The sequence below is a fragment of the Ochotona princeps genome, chromosome 10 (genome assembly GCF_030435755.1).
Source record: "Ochotona princeps isolate mOchPri1 chromosome 10, mOchPri1.hap1, whole genome shotgun sequence".
In the NCBI taxonomy this organism is placed as follows: domain Eukaryota; kingdom Metazoa; phylum Chordata; class Mammalia; order Lagomorpha; family Ochotonidae; genus Ochotona; species Ochotona princeps.
In genome coordinates, this window is record NC_080841.1 from 38,729,351 (window position 1) to 38,748,102 (window position 18,752).

General features: G+C 43.4%; 1 protein-coding gene across 2 annotated transcripts in view; it reads left to right on the plus strand.

Annotated features, from left to right (window-relative positions):
* Positions 1-10,971, plus strand: part of SPAG6 (sperm associated antigen 6) — a 59,048-nt gene extending 48,077 nt beyond the window's left edge. The window contains exons 9-11 of one of the 2 annotated variants that reach the window (XM_004578878.3): positions 3,406-3,522; positions 6,061-6,206; positions 10,766-10,971. In XM_004578878.3, the coding sequence (XP_004578935.1) occupies positions 3,406-3,522; positions 6,061-6,206; positions 10,766-10,835 (333 nt within the window). In that variant the 3' untranslated portion in view covers positions 10,836-10,971. The remainder of the gene's footprint in view (positions 1-3,405; positions 3,523-6,060; positions 6,207-10,765) is intronic. The other variant, XM_058669321.1, reaches the window with a different exon arrangement.
* Positions 10,972-18,752: the final 7,781 nt, after the last annotated feature.

Below are 18,752 nucleotides of genomic sequence, written 5' to 3' on the forward strand. Positions count from 1 at the left end.
CCCTGAGACCTTTGTGTGGAAGGCTTATTCAACTCACGGTGGCACCGTTGGGAGATGATGGAGTCTTTGGGCAGTGACACCCTGTGGAAGGTCTTTAGGTCAGAGAACCTGTGCTTCAGAAGGTAGTTCTCCCAAGAGGATTGTTTTAAAAGCCCGAATTTGACCCCACTCAGTCTCTGTTTGTTTCTCATCTGGTCTTACGATCATCCCCTCTCCCATATGCTCGTATGTGGTGCCTTTCACCATGTTGCAATACAGTCACAAAGATCTCCCCAACAGATATATGAGGCCATCTGATCTTGGACTTGGTAGGCTCCAAAATAGAAACTCTCCTTCCTTGGTAAATGGTCCACTGCATGTATTTCACTATGGTAACAAAAAGCTGAGCAGAATTAACTCCTTCACCAATTGAAATGTAAACCCCACAACTACAACCCTGTAGAGAAAATGGAGCACCTCTTCATGACCTTAGATTATGGAATGAGCTCTTGGATATGGTGCCTAAAACTCAAGTGATAAAGCAGAGCAGAGGGAGAAACTTGTTAAAGTTTCATTAAGATTTAAACGTTTGGTCCTTCTAAAGATACCTTGACACTTCTGTAAGAGAACACCAAATGGTGGCAATGCTGGTGCGGCAGGAGGGTCCTGGAATGGGATGCTCTGACAGCAGCATCAGGGAAGTGCTAGGAGTGGCTCTCTGACACTAACCTAGAGTGCCTGGCTACGGACACGAGAACCAAGTCCCCAGAGAAGATCCATCTCTTCCCCCTGCTTGTCGAGGAGTCTAACTGAGATCAACTTTGTCCTCAGGGTATCACTCGAGAATTGGGTTTTTAAGATTGTGCTGGTGCCAGCCAGACCAGGATCAAGGCATTTGCCACCATCAGAGACCACAGTGATCTTGTCAGCCTGGGAGTGAAGTGCTCCAGGGAGCTAGCCACCACTGTCCAGGGGTCCATCGTCTGACCAAAGTCTCCACTGTGCCTGTATGGAGAGGTTGTGGTGAGGAACAAAATAGGCCAGTCCCATACCGCTCTGTTACATGGTGACCAGGGGCTTTGTGGTAGTGCCTCCTTCCTACCCCCAGAGGCAGCCAAAGTCTCGGCCCCTGTGTCCAAGAAGCTCCCACTGGTGGTTGGCACTGACGGCTGCCACATCTCAGTCAAAGACTGCAGGGTCACTTTGGGCCCCTTTGATGCCATCTCCAAGGCTACAGCCGCCTGACCCCTAATCTCCTGACCATGTATTCCTATTAGGAATTATAGAGACCCACACCAGAGTGTGTGTGTGAGAATCCAGGCACTTGCTGTGGCTACAACACAGGTTTTTACAGAAGAAAAATAAAGCGAATTAAGACTGTTTAATAGCAACAATTAAAGAAAAGATACTATTAAGAAAATGAAAAAATAAGTTACCTGGGAAAGCAGTGGAGGATATGTCAAGTGCTTGGGCCCCTGTCATCCACAAGGGAAACCTGGATAAGGCTGCTGGATTCTGATTTCAGCGTGGCCCAGTGCTGGCCATTGTGGTCATCTGAGGAATGAACTCACGTATTGTGTAATTTCATATCTACAAAATGTCCAGAAAAGTCAAATATCCTATAGAAGGTAGACCAGTAGTTGTCTGCAGCTGGTTGGTGATGGGTAGCAGGAAAAGATAGGAAGTGCCTTGCACAGGCATGAGATTTATTTTGGGGGATGAGGAAAAGTGTTCTGAAATTAGATTGAGAAGATGATTGCATAATTTTATAAACTTGCTAACAATCATTGAATAGTGTATTTGAACCGAGTGAATTTAGAGTAAGTAAATTATATCTCAATATAAAGTTGCTAAAAAGAAGTCCTAAGATCAGAATTAGACAAGTAAACACAACCTCAATTAGCTAATAGTGGATGATACAGCTGATTATTAATCACAGCACACACATAATTCCTCTCTGGAAGAATATAGTAGGAAACTGAGTTCTTCTAAATGAAAACCAGTAATAGCTTGTGAATTTCCTGTGTCGTTGAATTCCTTCTAGAATTGTTTGTTCATGACTTGACAGTGCATCATCAACCGGGAACTACTAAAATCAGAGTGTGGCACAGTGGATGTGATTTCTGCTATACAGTTAGTAAATCATGTGTCTGATTGGAGTAGTTAGGTTGGCCTGCTAAGATCTGCAGCGTATCAAGGTGGCTTGCATTGATGCTGTAAGGTGTGTTGGGAACTGAGCCAATGTTGGCTATTCTATTTGTGGGGAAAAAGAAGGGTTGGATTCTTTTTTTTTTTCTTGTATCATTGTATTCCATCTGATTCATAAAACAACATTTGAAGACAAATGATGTTGAGAGATAAGAGGTCCAAGACTCCTCAGTCTGGGTCTCTGGGAAATCTTACATTGAAGAGATCTTCAACTGATAACACACATGCTGTGAAAGTATTTTCTGAACCCATTTACTGATTGATTATAAAACTCATGGTGTGGGAATCAAAGATGCTTTTCTCTGAGAGCATCACTAAGCATTCTGATCCCAAAAGACTCAGAGTGAGAACAGGTTAGCAGCGAGGACCCCAAGGATGCACTGAAGTACAGAACCTCACAGGCAGACCGGTTTCCAGCACAGAGCAGCCACACCCACGTGTTGTGAAACGTCAGGGAAGCAGGCCTTCGTGAAGCCAGCGTGGTCTTGGTGGTAAAGCAGTTACAGCAGGGGTCAGGGGGATGGTACTGTGTGTGGGGTCACTTGGAAGAGAGAACTGGAGAAGTGGGCAGTGTGTGTGTGTGTGTGTGTTCAGGGGGACATTTCCTGTTGCCGAGAGGAGCTTTTCTCAGCAATTGAGGAAACTGGATCTGTTGTGCTTTTCTCTTTGAATGGGTAAGTCTGCTCCGTGATCCGTAGCAGCTCTCTGTGACTGCTAAGTGAGTAATGCCCATAGTGGACCTGTTTAACTGCATGCATGGAAGTTGAAAAATGTTTTGGCGTGGAGAGATTACCTGGCAATGACAGGTTAGAATACACTAAGTTATTTTGCTCCTGTTAGCTGACTAAAAGAAACAGGATGGATTCATTATTTCAGTTTCCATACATTTAAAATTTATATTAGTAAAATAAGATACATCTTAATTTACAGGCTATAGCTTTGTGCTTTAAAACTTTAATTTCCTCCCAGGTCTTTTCAGTGACACAGTGTAGCACTCAGGGCTTAACCCCAAGACAGTTGGCAGGGCTTCATGTGATGACTAATCCAAAGTGGAAGGAGTTTTCCTGACAACTATTTTTAAAAACAAGATAGTTGCAGGATGGACTGGGAAATGCATTCTATCTTCAAGTTCCAGGACTTTGAGACATGATGAATTCTTGAGGTGCTTCCATTGACCCACTCATTTTCTTGTTCACATTTTGCTTCATGTCTCATTAGAGTGAAAAAGCCATCAAGAACATCCTCCAGAAGTGCATCTACCTCCCAGCCCTCGAGCCCCTCCTGTATGACGCACCCCCCAACATCCTCAAGCACGTGCTGGAGCAATTCAGCAAGGTGAGAGCTGCTCGGACCAACCCGTGTGTTTGGATACCTCTGAGCTCTGTTCTGCACTGAGACCTTGCACTGATCTACACCACACACAACAAAAATCCACACACTAATAAAACACTCATTGTTTTCACCAGCTTCGTACTGTTTTTGTCGTCAGTGTTCTGAAGAAGTAAGTAGTATACCAATACACAACGTTTTTAGTACAAATAATTCACATAGATGGTAACTTTGAGTCATGTTCCCCGTGTCTTTTAAGTCTCCGTCACCTTGGAGATGCTGCAAAGGTCTTATAAATGACAGTTAGCCATGCTAGGGAAGACAGGTCAGGCTGCTGGAGGTAGGCACATCCAGCAGAGATTACCACTGCTGGCACCGAGGGATGAGGGATGAGGTGGTCAGGTGGCTGTTAAATCATGCTCCACCCAAAACACTCCAGGAACGGGGGTCTGGGCAGATGACAGAGCACAGCAGATAGGCACTCCAGGCTTGGAGTCAGTCAACCCACCCCCAAAATAGAAGCACAAAGAGTGCTTATTTCACGGGATCATTGTCAAGATTAAACAAGAGGCTCCACAATAAGAACTAGATCCCAATGGAGGTTACACACAAAACCAGAAACAACCAAAAAGTCATTTCTTACATTTAATCTTAACCAAAAGGCTGAGAAGTAGTTTATAAAATTGCTTCTTAAGTGATAAAACATGTAAGTGGCTTTGCTTAACTGGAATGGAGCAATTTCATTTTAATGCTGCAGGAAGCATAGTGCTGTTTGCAGGTTGTATTTCTGAAAATAACAGACGACAGCTGTCTGTCGTTCTAGCTAGGTAGACTTGGTTGTCAGCGCCCATCTGAAAGGCAGATTCTGGAGCCTCAGTTTTCTTAGTGCTTCCCTCGGCCTCCAGCTGCTCAGCCTCCAGTGCCAGAAGTCACAGGAAGCAGCCGTTCTCTTGAAGCTGTCTCAAGGTGCCCTTCTGAGTTCATCTCTTCTTTCCAAGAAAAATTGGTCATTTTTTTCCCTCTTTGAGTTAACTTGGACAAAGGAAATTCACTGGGATCCGCCCTTTAGAAGTCAACTAACAGCCAGTAATGCAGAAAAACAGCTTAATTATCCAGGGGAAAATGGAGCCAGTTCTCTTATTGAGATTGATTGATTGATGTGAAGCAGTTAACAGAGTGAGACAGACAGAATGAATCTTCCATCCGGTGGTTCACTCCCCAAATAGCTAAAAAAGCCAGAGTTTGGAGCAGGCTGAAAGCAGGAGCCAGGAGCTTTCCCCCCAGTCTCCTACATGGGTACAAGAGCCCAAGCATTTGGGCCACCTCCTGATGCTTTCCCAGGCGTGTTAGTGGGGAGCTGTTTAGGAAGCTAAGCAGCTGAGACTTGAATTGCCACTGGTTTGCTGGCTCCTAGGGGATGCCTGCATCACAGGTGGCGGCTCAATGGCTGTGCCACAGGACTGGCCCCTCGCTCAAGTTTTAATGCAGTATTGACTTTCTCACCCCACCCCCCGCAAGCTTGCCTCACCTGTAGCAATGTGCTTTCCACACCATGCACTTTCGCCATGCACCTGCTCACGCTTTAGTCTGCAGCACTTTCACATTTGATCACAACTTAGTGATTAGTCCTTCCTGCCCCCATACATTCTCAAAGGTTGATTTTTAAAATACTCTTTTGGATTTGCAGATCCCTACCGTTCCGATTACTCTCTATCTCCTTAACATCTGTCTCCTTAATCTGCTTTTCTTTGCCCATTGCTTGGCTCACTCATTCATTTGTTAAACATCTGTTGAGCATCTGTCGGTCACTGGGCATGAGGGAAATGACTGAATGAGTCACTGAATGAGTGAATGCATAGTTTCTGCCTTCAGTGACATTTATGCATGACAGACCTATAAGCGGGTAATTAAAATCTGATGTGGCAATGCACTGATAGTGTTTTCACAGAGTGTTTGGGGTGGAGGAGATTGGGGGGTTCAGAGGGACCAGGATCCAGTTCATCCTTAGCGAAGGGTGTGTCTGTGTCCCAGGGAAGACTTCTTTGCAAAGGAAACACTTGAGCTGAGTTTTAAAAAGCTGAGTCTTAACAAGGAGGTGATAACCCAGAGATGAGAGTAGGTGGTGGAAGAGGACATTCTGCCGAGAGAAGCAGCTAGCCTATCGGCCCAGTGTGACTGCTTTGATGTCACTGAAACAAAGCTTGAGATGTGGATTGACCAGTTAGGGGGCCAGGGAGGCTTCTGGGATGCCAGTGCTGCAAGCCCCTGCATCTTGCTCTGCAGGTGCTTGCCTGTAGCATCGCAAGCAGTGCCGTGACCTCGCATGGCTCTCCAGCACCTTGAATGGCATTCACACACCCTGTCATCTGCTTCAACCACCTAAGAAGTCTAAAGGACTTCAGGGGGGACTGCGTTTCACTTCAGATGAGCAGCGGATTTGGGCTCACACGCTCTCCTGCATTCTCTCCGACACACTGTGATGACTCTGCAAGGCTCTGACCCAGAGCAGCAGAGCTAACATGTTCCTGGGGTTCTTCCTTCCAGGTGCTGCCGCATGACAGTAAAGCCCGGAGACTTTTTGTGACAAGTGGTGGACTTAAAAAGATTCAAGAGATAAAAGCAGAACCTGGCTCTCTCCTTCAGGAGTACATCAACAATATTAACAATTGCTACCCAGAAGAAATAGTAAGGTGGGGACAAGGGACTTGGAGAAGTTCTCTCTTACAGGGGTGGGCATTTCGTCCTGTGGCTAAGATCTGTGTCCCCTGTTGGAGTACCTTGCTTCCAGCTGTTGCAGACATCGGCAGGGTGAATCAGTGAATAGACATGCTGTTGTTCTTTTCCCCTGATTCTGACTCTGATTCTCAAATAATTTTTAAAAAAACATAATGTAGTTTTTCTGATTTCAAATCCAGATTCACATCTGCTGTCAAAGCATACACTTTGAAATCCGTGAGGCTAGCGTGTCCTTTCGCGGGATTCCTGATCTCATTTCCACCCTTACAAGCTGTGTAATAAAATGGCGATCTGATTGACACGCAGATTTTCATACCGACTTGGAGAGCTATTTCAGATGTTTTCATTTTACTCTCACATGTGTTTACTAATGAGTACACAAATACGGAGTTGAAATTAGACCAGCAGTTGCTAAGTGGTGCATATCTAATTTAGAAGAGGCCTGTAGATTCAGATTTTCATAGTTCCTTGCCTGTTATCTCTCTGCCCTAAGCTCCCTTGTACATGAACAGGGTTACCATGAGTAAAAAAGGGAGAGGGAAAGGCAGTTGGCATTTAAATACCAAATTTTACTTAAATGATGTTTTTTTTATGATATGCAGTTCCCTCTAGTACTGTTGCAGAATGCCACTTTCAAGGCTGATATGTTCTTTAAAGATTTGTTTTATTTTGATTGGAAAGTCAGATATACAGAGAGGGGGAGAGACAGAGAGGGAGATTCTCTGTCCACTGATTCACTCCCCAAGTGGCATCAATAGCCAGAGCTGCGCTGATCTGAAGCTAGGAGCCAGGAGGCCCGTCCAGGTCTCCCATGAGAGTGCAGAGTCCCAAAGCCTCAGGACATCCTCGACTGCTTTCCCAGGCCACAAGCAGGGAGCTGGATGGGAAGCAGGGCTGCCGGGATTAGAACTGACTCCCATATGGGATCCCGGCATGTACAAGGTGAGGATTCCAGCTGCAATGCTACCGTACCGGGCCCTGATATGTTTTTTTTTTTTAATGACATTGATTTGCAGGGTGTTAGACCTAAGCCCCATAGTTCATATAACCCTAATGGACAATGATACCATTAAACCACAAATAAGTAAAAGCAAAATTGCCTGGAAAATTGATTCCAAAAAACTGGAAACTGAACCTTGATAAATGCTTACAAAAATAAAAACATGCTTGTTTATGCTCCTCTAATCCTTCACATCATTAGTAGAAGACATAAATTTCTGTTTTTTAGGGAAATCTATTTGCTTATTTTGAAAGCCAGAATTGTAGAGAGAGGAGTAAGAAAATGCATTTTTGAGAGGCTTATGAGAACTCCTTGACTAAAATGGTTCCAGTGTGTCATCTCTGAAAAAAATATATATAAACCTATATAATGTAGCAAAAGACTAGTGTAGCATAATGTGCAAAACTACTATATATAAAACATATAAATATGTAAAAAGTATATAATATAAAATGTGTGAACTACTAAATAAAGGAAACAAAAATATTTTAGCAGGAAAAATTAATAAGTTGAATTTTTATGCATGGAATATATGTCTCTTTGGGGAGAATTTTATAAGTTTAAAAGAAAACTTTCAATGCAATTTTGTAACATAAAACTATAGAAAAATGGACCTCCAAATGGAATGACCTATTACAATCAACCAATGTGTTTCCTTTAAAAGAAGGGCTTTTTGAAACTTTTCAATTTATGTTTTTACTACTCTCTTTTAGGCATATTTTAATTGAGCACTGGGGGAAATTTAAAAAGCTCTGTGATATTACAATTTAATCAAGTGTTTTGTCAAAATGCCATGGTCAATTTTTAACTTTTCGAATTCTGTGAACCAGGATATCATTTTAAGAATTGGCTGAGTACACCAGCAGTGATTTAAAGTAGGGGTTGGCTCTGCAAGGTGTCTTCCTCCCAAAGCACGCACAGGCAGCAGCAGCTGTTGGCTGAAGTGACTGGACCCCTACCACCCCCGTGGGAGCCTAGACTGACTCCTGGCTCCTGGCTCCAGGCTGGTCCAGCCCTCCTGTTGCAGGCATTTGGGGAGTGAATCAGAAGATGCATGTCCCCCGCCCCTCTTCCTCTAGAGAAGGGGTGGGGGAGGGGGAGGAGATTAAATCTGAATGAATCTACATGAAGAATTTTGACTGATTGGCTTTTTCAAATTTCTGATGGTTTTCTAAAGTGTTGGAATCTGTAAGATGGTACTTCTCATATTTGAAACACTGTCTTTCTATGAAAACGGACAAATGTAATTTTAAAATGGTTTATTTTTGCAATGATGTAATTCTCAAGACGTGCTGCGGTTGGGGAGGCTGGTGTTGGGGGTAACTCTCCCAAGGGAGGGAGTTCTTTACAAGATAGTTTATGGAGGGATCCGGTCTCTCATCTGTCATTAGCCTAAATATTGATTTTGTATTGCTTTCCCAATTTTAGTAATCTTCAGATGTTTTTCAGAAAGGCAGTTGGTTTAGGAGGAAAGAGGCCCAGGCCAGCCTGGAAGGCTGAAGCCTGGCCCCTTCACACCCAGCAGGTGTTTTTTTTTTAACCCTCCTCTGTCTTTTGGGTCTCTGCCCAGATGAAGGAGGGGAAGTGGCTTTGGGGAAGCATCTAATTTGGGGAAGGAGGCCTTCGTGCAGCCTGCCACTCAGCACACTTCTGGCACCATAACAATCTACTACTAGCCCGCAGTCTGCATGGGTCTGCAAGCAAGGGTACCCTCTTGAAGGCCATTCAGAGCTGGGACAGGCAGCAGCGCCGGCAGCTGGAGGGAGGAGTCCCTCTGTCCTCGCGGCCTCTTTTCTGTGGGTATGGCTAATAACTATGGCTGAGGTGTCACACAGACCCGCACTGGGATCTCAGTAGCAAGTAATTACTGCCTGACTTCAGAGATAATATTTAACCCTTTAAGCCACAGTTGTGCATCTGCAAGAATGTGGATGAAGCTAATTACCTGTTTCATCGAGCTAGAATTAAATGAGATAATGTTTAGCCAAAGGGCTTCCACACAGGAAGAATTCAATTCGGTAAACATCTGTTATTGTCCTTCCGCACTTCTGTTTCTTACTGAAATTAAAGGCATTAGGTGTATGAGACCGAATGTTGTAATGATGTTGGAAAACAAAACAGCAGCTCTTAGCCACAGACTTTTCACTTTATTTTGATGATAAATTCTTGTCAGGTGAATTTTTTTTGTCCCCTTTTCTTCCTTCTTTCTTCTCTCTCTCTGTCTCTCTCTCTGTCTCTCTCTTCAAATACAGAAAATGCAGACATTGCTCTGGTTAGGTTTCAATGACTTTTAATGCTACACAGGATACCAAACTTTTTCCTGATGAGAACTTAGCATCAACTGGGCACTAGTTGAGATGGGGCTTTTGCGGGGGGTGGGCTAGAAATGGAAGCCAGCTCTCTCATGAGGGTGGCCCAATTCCCCTCAGGAGACTGGTGTCAGGAACCCAAGCTGGGCATCAAGTCCCAGGCACTCTGATCTGGGACACTGGCATCTTAACTACCAGGCTGCTTGGCCACCCCCAAGGTGTCTTTTCATGCATGGGTGTGTAGTTGTTTAACCCCAACTGCCTACAAGCACAGTGCTGAGAAAACAGTCCTGATTCGCTCATCCTGACCTGACAAGCTTTGGGAGAAATAAGTGTCATGTCTGGTATGAGCTTTTAAATCAAACATCTAATGTCATGATAACGAACAAAGGACAAAGCAAGTCCCTGAAGTTAGGCTTTTTCTGGAGAAAATGCCTTTGCAGATTTAATTTTTTTGAGTGCTGGGGAAATTGTGAAATTGTTATTTCCCTTAAATTTAAAAAATCCATCTATCATATTCTAGAATGACTGCCATATTTTACTTGACATACTTTTATATGCATATAAGTTCTTTCTGTGGCATGTAATACATCCCATACCTCATTAATCAATAATTTAATATTTTTAGTAAATCATTTATGAAATGTTCAATTTATAAATGTAAATATATGTATACATATGGCCAAGAACCAATGAAAATGGTTACCTTTCTAGATTAGTATGATAGAAGTATTTGTTGACTATTTACTACATAGTTCTTCAGTGTGCGTTACACTCCTAGAAACTGTTTCTATGGGTCACCAGGTCTGATGAGAATCCTTAGCGGGATCGTTAATGCCAGAACTTGATTTACGATAGTCTATGGGGTCTAACTTCCATAACAAGTGTATCAGCTGGGCTCTGAACCCACCCTTAGTCACCCCGTACAATACATAGTCTCTCTGACAAGCTCCCCGGCGTGAGCAGCTTGCCCTTGTCACCACCTGCCTATCCCATCGCTGTCTGGCTTTCCTTTCCCTACTATGGGCTAGCACTCTCTTTTCCTCATGCATCTAGCATGACTGGGGCATCGTCAGCATAACTATTCAGGCTGCATTTGGGGTTTGACAGTAGAATAATTTTTAGATAATTACTTGTATTAAACTTTGGTGCCCATGGTGCCAAGTGTTTCCATGAAGATCTAACTGCAATGTTTGTCTTCTAGGTATTACTCCCCTGGGTTTTCAGATACACTTCTGCAGAGAGTGGACAGCTATCAACCATTTACTAATTAAACAAAGTCGCATCTTTATAGCGAAACTGCAAAGCATCCATGAAAGACGAACATGAAAGCTTTTTCTAAATTTTGTTTTACTCACTGCAAGACACCTTTAGGTCATCTTTTCTGGATTAATGCAGTACTTTAAAAATGCTTTTAAAATTACTTTAAAATTAGTACCTTGAATATATGAGGAACTATTTGTCACTTGTATCCAATAGAACTTTCTCTAAAGGTGGGTTTTTTAAAAGACAATTAAAGGGTTTTAGGACATTGGTGGTTGTTCTTTAAAAGCCACACACACCTGCCCGCATCTGCACACGCACCCCTCCAACCTCCTATGCCTGAGAGATGCTGTTTGGGAAACCCTTCGTTCTTTCGCCAATTCCACAGGCACAGGCAAGCAAAAATGGCCTAGTGAGTGAGACCGACTGAAGCGGGAGGCAGCTGAAAGAGAAAGAACACTGGGCGCTTGACAGAAACCCGGGTGCTCTCTGGGAGGAGGCGAGGCTGAGTCTCAGAGCCCATTGTTACCGTGTCGGGAAGGCTGAGACCCCCCATCACCCGCTCAGCCACGCTGTCTGTCCTCACCGAAGCGAAGGACGCCGCCCGGGTGAGCATGCCTCCAGTTGTGCCTGCGCGAACTTGGCCTTGCCAGCTGGCAAGTCACACATTTCCTGGGATTTAAGAGCAAGGATAGGCATCGACAAGAATGCCATTGATCTCGGGCTCTGCGTGCGTTTTCACCACGGAAGCTGTTGCAGGAGCAGCATGGGTTTCAGTAACCTCTGAAGGACACACAGCATTTGCGCTGCCCTTGTCAAGTCTTGGTTAGTCAGGATGCGCGTGTCTTTTAGAGATATCCATTACTTATCTGGCATGTATGGGCTTCTTCAGGAGGCCCAAAGAGCAGGTGGTGGGCCTAGTGTGTGCAGTCCAGCTCTCTATTCAGATCTGCCACTGTACATTTTTGCTTTTGTTCTTCTCAAACTGCAGTGTTGGTGGCGTTTCCAGGTTCACCTCTATCATCGTTTCCCAGTAGTGAGTAGCTTCCTTGCAGCTTTTTAGAAGCTTCACCAGCCCTGAGATTACCTCATTTGTTTTTGCCCTGTATCGGGCTGGCAGTGCTTAGATTTTGGCTTGTTTGTTTGTTTGTTTAATGCTTCCTTGAACCTATTTTGCTTCTTTGCCATAATTTCCCCAATTCTTGAATAGGAACATGTAACTATTGTTCCCAAGTCTTTCTTGCTGCCCACTTCGCCATAAGAATGTTTTAACAATCTGAGAAGATCATTTTTAATCCGTTTTTCTCGACTGTTTGATAGCTGTGCTGCTCACGACAGAAATGAGTTATCTAGGTTAACGCCTAATCTGATGTTATTGAGCATTGGATGTTATTGCAACATATTTTTGCCATTAAACTTTGTACTTGGAAGGTTTCCCCTTCAAATTTCATTTGATATTTGTCAAATAGAACTAAGCTAAGAAAATAAAATGCTATTGAATAGGGCTCAGATGGGTGTTGTCATTTGATCATATACAATTTAGAAATTGATGCTGTAAATTTTTTTAACAAAATGTTTTGTTCAGTAAAATAAAACTCTTTGTTTTTTGAAAAGTCTATTGTGAGCTTTCTTTAAAGAAAAAATGTCATTTGCACTACAGCAAAAATAGTCTCACATGGATCATGTTCTCTAATATCTATTCCCCTGGCTTTAATTTTGTCATTTTAAATTCTCTGCGGAGAGTAATGCCTGCTGTAAACTCTCCTCTTTCCCCCAGTTTACTTAGAATTCAATTCTCATTCAGTTCTCTCGTTTACTATGTATTTAGGGGAATGAGTTTACGAATAGGACTGGTTGAACTGCAGGCCAGTCAGTTCTGCCGTTGTGGAAGTGAGTGGAAGCAATGGTTCCTGAAAACCTTGGTCCCACCGGCCGGCTGACCACAGGCGCTTAGCTCCCTCACGAGCTGCTAGTGAGGACGCGTGCAGTGGAGAAGGTAACCATTTCATGAATGTTCTATACAAGCCACAGGTGTAATTTACAGGAAATCTGATCGTCAATGACCGATGGACACCATTATAGTCAGCAAGTGAGCTGTAGCTCCCAGGCCCCAAACTCAGATAAGAGGGGTTTAAGCCAAATGATTTATGATAAAGAAAAAATGACATTTCCTGCCCTCATGGAGTTTTCTAATGTAAACTCATTTGTCCAGACACAGGGAGTAGAATAGGCTCAAGACACAAAACACAAAACAGGCACATTTAATTCAGTATGAAGAAGCACAAGGGCCACCTGGTGTTTACAGGACGTTGACCTGTTTTTCTAACCCTTTCCTCTCAAAGAAAGTTCTTTCCCGAAAGAAGGCATGAAAGGTTTGCTTGCTTCTAAACGTGACTTGAAATCCTGCTTAACATAAACCCTGACCTTAAATTCCCGAGGAAGGCCATCTCCAATCAGGGCATCATGTTTAGAAGCTAACCTTGAAAGAATGAGGAATTTTCCTGTTGTGTTTCAAATAACCAGACCTTTAAGGACTGGCACTAGCACTTGTTGGGGCTTGTGCTTAGTTTACCACGAAAATCCCTGTTCAGAAAATATTGATTTGTAGCTATTCTGTTCCTTTTTTCAGAGTTTAAAAAGATCAAATGCCAGTCTTAACTGTTGCATTTCCCAGTTGGTGAAGAGACTTTTGACTTTCAAAACCAGATTTGTTCATGTATTTCCGTTTCTGGTACGGATTGCTGTGTCTTGTTCTTAAAGGGTCATGGGGGACCTTAGACTAGATGTACATTCAGCGATAATACTTGAAGAAAGAGCGGGTATTAGTGTTTTTTGTAAATATCAGTATTTCTAAAAATCGAGGCAATCTATGAAAGGATGAAAAAGAAAAAGTAAAAAAATTGCCCCAGTTCTTGTAATTCAGAAAAGAATGGACATGAACACTTTAATGCAACTCCACATGGCTCCCTGAGGCTTTGTACAATGAGAATATTTTGGGGGAAAAATGTATGCTTTACGCATTAGTTTAGAAATAGTGACAGCAGATTGCATGCTTATAGACAGTTTTTTTTTCCTTTCCATGGATTTTTGAAATAGTGTGCCCTCACATTTAAGGATCAATGTGAAATTTTTTTTTAGGTTGACACTACAGCATTTATTAAAAATAATGCAATGACTTAATGAAAACAGCAATGAACCAAAGAATTAAGATGCAAGCTATCTAAAATCTCAGCTAACACCCAAAAGTGTCTAATGTTTTCATTTGTTAGCTAACTAAAAACTCAAGAAAGACAAGACACCCATCTAACTGTAAAACAATTGGCAATTTTCAATTATCAAAATTGTGTATTTTTGCATTTTGTATCCTTTTGTTGATCAAGAAAAAAGTTTGTTGACTGTTATATAATACACATATAAAACAAAATAGGACAATACATTATAAACTTGTAACAATGGCTGTAAATACATTATCTTACATGTTTCTTATAGGCAATAGGTTGGTTGTGGAACATGCATAGCATGAAACTGCTAAGATCATAAAGAAGAGACAAAAATCCGTGTGGGCTGTGCGGTAACAGACAAGCAGCACTCCCACCTACCCACACAAAAACTACATACTACTGTCAGAAAAAAGTCTTTAAAACTATGTACTTTATAAGAAAGAAAAATTCAGTAAAAAATGACAATACTGAGAACCAAGCCATCCAGAGATTTCGTAAGTTTGTTTTTCAGTTGATCCAAAATGTTATCAAAAGTTTTCAAGTTTGTTCAGAGCCATCATTGCTTGTAAATGTCACACATTTATTACTTATATTTATAAACGGGCTCCTGTTATTCATGATCAACATAGCTCCCATACAAAATTTTTAGCAAAGCCGGTCTTCTGTGGTAGCAGCAAAAGTCCTTGCCTTGCACCTGCTAGGATCCCATATAGGCGCTGGTTCTAATCCCGGCCACCCAGCTTTCCATCCAGCTCCCTGCTTGTAGCCTGGGAAAACAGTCGAGGACGGCCCAAAGCCTTGGGACCCTGCACCCACATGGGAGACCTGGAAGAGACTCTGGACCCCTGGCTTTAGATCAGCTCCAGCTGTTGAGGCCGCTTGGGGGGGTGAATCAACGGATGGAAGATCTTCCTCTCTGTCTCTCCTCTTCTCTGTGTATCTGACTTTCCAATAGAAATAAATCTTAAAAAAATTTTTTTTCAGCAAAATTGGATGAAGAATTTCACGTGTAACATCACCTTTTTCCAAGCAGCTAGAGTCTGCAGCAACGTACCCTTGCTCAAATTTATACTAGAATATACAATTTATGTGTTACTGACGATGGGTCTTTATTAATGTATTTGGGGACATAGTGAAATCCAAACTCTTGCAATGCTATGGTCGTTTGCGTTGAGTTCTTGGTTTTTCATCTTCCTGTAGCACGCACGGTGCTGTGTTAGGCACGCGGCTAGAGCTAACGGACAGAGTGCCCCTTCCCTCAGGAGGGGCCCTGTTCTCCCATGGTGAAATGTGCATGCTGTCTGCAGTCCCTGAGTCTCCTCGCCCTGCGACAGGCACACGGCAGGGATGGCGGCAGGCAGGACTGAGGGTCCGGCTTGCCCCAAACATGGGCAGAGCTGAGCCACTGAGTAGAGACAAGTCTCTTCCAGTCCGCATAGGTCTCAGTTTTCCAAAATATCTTGTGAAGTACAGAGCTCAGCCTGCTCACAGAGCTCCACAGCCTGAGGCAACCAGTCACCAAGGGCACCCACCTGAGGGACTGTCAGGCTCAGAGCGTGAGTACAGGGTGTGGCTTGCGGGAAGCAAGGCCACCATCAAAACAGGTGGGACCTTTGTGGAAATGGAGAGAGGTGATATGTCTCCAAGGCATTTACTTTTTTTATCTGGCAGAAAGTATCATAATGGTCTCATTTTGTTAGAGCAAGACACTTTACTGCCATCTGCTGGAAAATTCTCTTTATAAATATGCAAATCAATAATGGTTAGTATGTAAACCATGCCATCCTGGAAGTGTGGGTGCTCTTGTATAGTGCGCAACCTGCACAACTGTACACATGCAATAAACTGTATTCACGATTCTCTTTCTCATGGGTGAATGAGGTCAGGAAGAGGCTCTGATAAATGGTACAAATCTGGTGGGTGGCACTTAAAAGGTTCATGGAAAATGCAATTAAAAGAAGCTAATTTGAATCTAAAAATTTTTTAACCCATGCATCTTTTTTCCTAACAATATGCATCTTCTATAAATTTTAAAGTCCCTCAGATACATGCATTTCAAAAGTTTTTTTTTTTTTTTTTTTGCATCAAAGCATCCTTTAATTCCAGTTTCTATGAACTTTATGGAGTACTCCTATAAGAAAATTTTAATGTCAAAGAATCCAAGTTAATCTCAGTGAAAGAATCAACATTTCATTACAGATCTTGGAAACACGTGTGCCCTCTGCTTCCCTCACTTCCCACTTCCTCATGGAAAGCACATTCTACAATAAAACCTGCAATTTCAGTTAGTGGAGATAGTCATTAAGTCATTACGTTTGCATTTATAAACACTGGATGTAAGACCAAATTATGGGATGTATTTTATGTGTGCAAAAGCAAGGTATGTTTTGGAATAATACACGCAGAATTTTCATTTTAACTTTAAAAATCAGATCCAAAATACACTATCATGACTACAAGAAGGAAGATCTCTGGTAAACAACCTTCCTTCATCTTGGAACCCAGGTCTGGGTATAATAGGTGGTTCTTCCAGCCAGATAATCCTTATTAAAGTGATGCTTAAACTTTTGCACACATCAGAAACTGTTAGATTTATTCTCTTACTTAGCAGTACAATCATGAAGATGGCTAACTTTCGTTAAGGGAGAGAGAGTTTACTGACAACCAGAGCATTCTCCATTATCAACCTGGAAGGAACTCAAGTGCTAGGAAGGTTCTAGAAAGCTGGGAGAAACAACACAGAGGCAGTGGAGTGGAAAACCAACAAGTGCCATGGAAGACTGGGAGAGATCAGCTCCCTCAGGGAAAAACACACCCGCTGCCTGTGTTTGTAGGCAAGTCCCAGGGACCCAGCACTTAGCCAAGTGAGGAAGGAGGGTGACGTGGTTGAGGGTGTGCTAGTCCTTGCAGAGCACAGCAAGGGCCCTCGGCTGCATGCCAGGTTGGCTGGAGGAGACATTCTTTCATTCAGAGCCCTAACGGGATCAGGCTGACAGAGTCCAAGTAGCAGGGCCCAACTGGCAGAAGCCAGGCTTGCTCAGTCATTCCAGGCAGTAGCAAGATTGGTGTGTGGCACTCAGGGACCCGATCCACAGACAGCTGCAAGGTGCATCATAGAACTCCACATTCCTAGAGGCCAGGCAAATGGGATATCCACTTAGAAGGGGAAAATAAGCAAGAATGGGTGATCAGAGGCAGCTGCCATAAAGAACAGTTCCAGGCACTGGCCCAGCTTTCAGATCCAAGCCAGATAACTCAGACATGGAACCCATTGGCTGAAGGAGTCGTTGGTCCCGGTGGGGACAGTGAGCTCCGGAAACAGCTGAGCAAGCCTTGTTTGGAGTTGCTTTCCCAGCATGTTGGAATCTTATTCTAACCCTCTCATTGGGTAACTAGGCTCTACAGCAGGTCCAGAGACTAGGTCAGCAAGCCCTTTCCTGTCACTCAGCAGAGCCCCTGACAGACAGAGATCTTGGTGGGGAAGGATGCCAAGCAGAAATCCCAGGCATCTCAAGAAGAAACCTTAGTAGAGACTCCTAGGTTTCAGACGCAAGGCCAAACTATCTGGAATAAACAATTGTACTTTATCCAAAAAGAAGTTCCTGTAGACTCCTGGGTCCAATTGAGATGGAGCATTCGACAAGGCGACTTCAGTGACTGCACCGTCACAAATTGCTATCCTGAGCTGATGCTGTCAGCCCCACCACATCACACAGCATTTCATCACAAGACACAAGTGGCACATATAAGAATGCAAGCCGGTGGGCTTACAGGATGCAAGCATGTGGCATCAGCTGGTGGCCCAGACCTACCTGCTGAACTAGTGTTCAGAGCTATTGCACCTCACAGCTAGAGCTGCATGGAGACATCCCAATGGTCAGTGGACAGAGGAGGGAAAGCTGACAGCCATTCATAGATGGATTGGCTCGGACTTAGTGAGTGTTCAAGCCAAAATCGGATGCTGCTGCACCCCAGTCTTACTGAGGGGGACCTTGAGAGACAGCAGAGAGAAGTCCTCCAAGTGGCCATGCACCTGGCCAGTCACTTAGTGTGGGGAGAAGTATGGATCATGGTAAAATTTTATACTCCTGGATGGTGGTGAATGAAGCAGTTTTCAAGGGCTTAACAGACTGGAATGAATTTGAAGAACTTTCCATTTCATGGTAGTAATGATCAGAGCTTCTAGCACCATACTCATGACTGAGCCCCATACATCAGCCAGTTTATCTCTTAAGCTTACTGTCAGGCTGGCACAATGGACACATAACAGAGTGGCCCTCACGGCAGGGATGGTGGCTAGAAATAAGCACAAAAGCACGGACTTCCACTCACCAAGGCTGATGTATCTAACGCTGCTGCAAGAAGCCTGAACTGCCATTCATAAACAGAAACCAAAGCTGACTTCCCAATACAGCACCATCCCTCAAGGACATCAACCAACCATTTCCAAGTAAGTTTCTTTGATGGGCTTCTTCCACTGGGTCCTGGAAGTATGTGCCAGACTGTTGTAGCTACAGTCCTGCATACTCTCATTTCCGGTGGTACTTGTGCTTCTTTATTCTCCAAGTCTGAGTTAAGAATTCTTGGTCGCCTTTGGGAACTTCATCAGTGGACATTATACCTTTGACTACAGTTGCCACTCAATGACTTCAGTCTCCTTGAATCAGGAGACAGGCAGGAAGGAAGTCGTTGTCCTAGCAGAGGGCC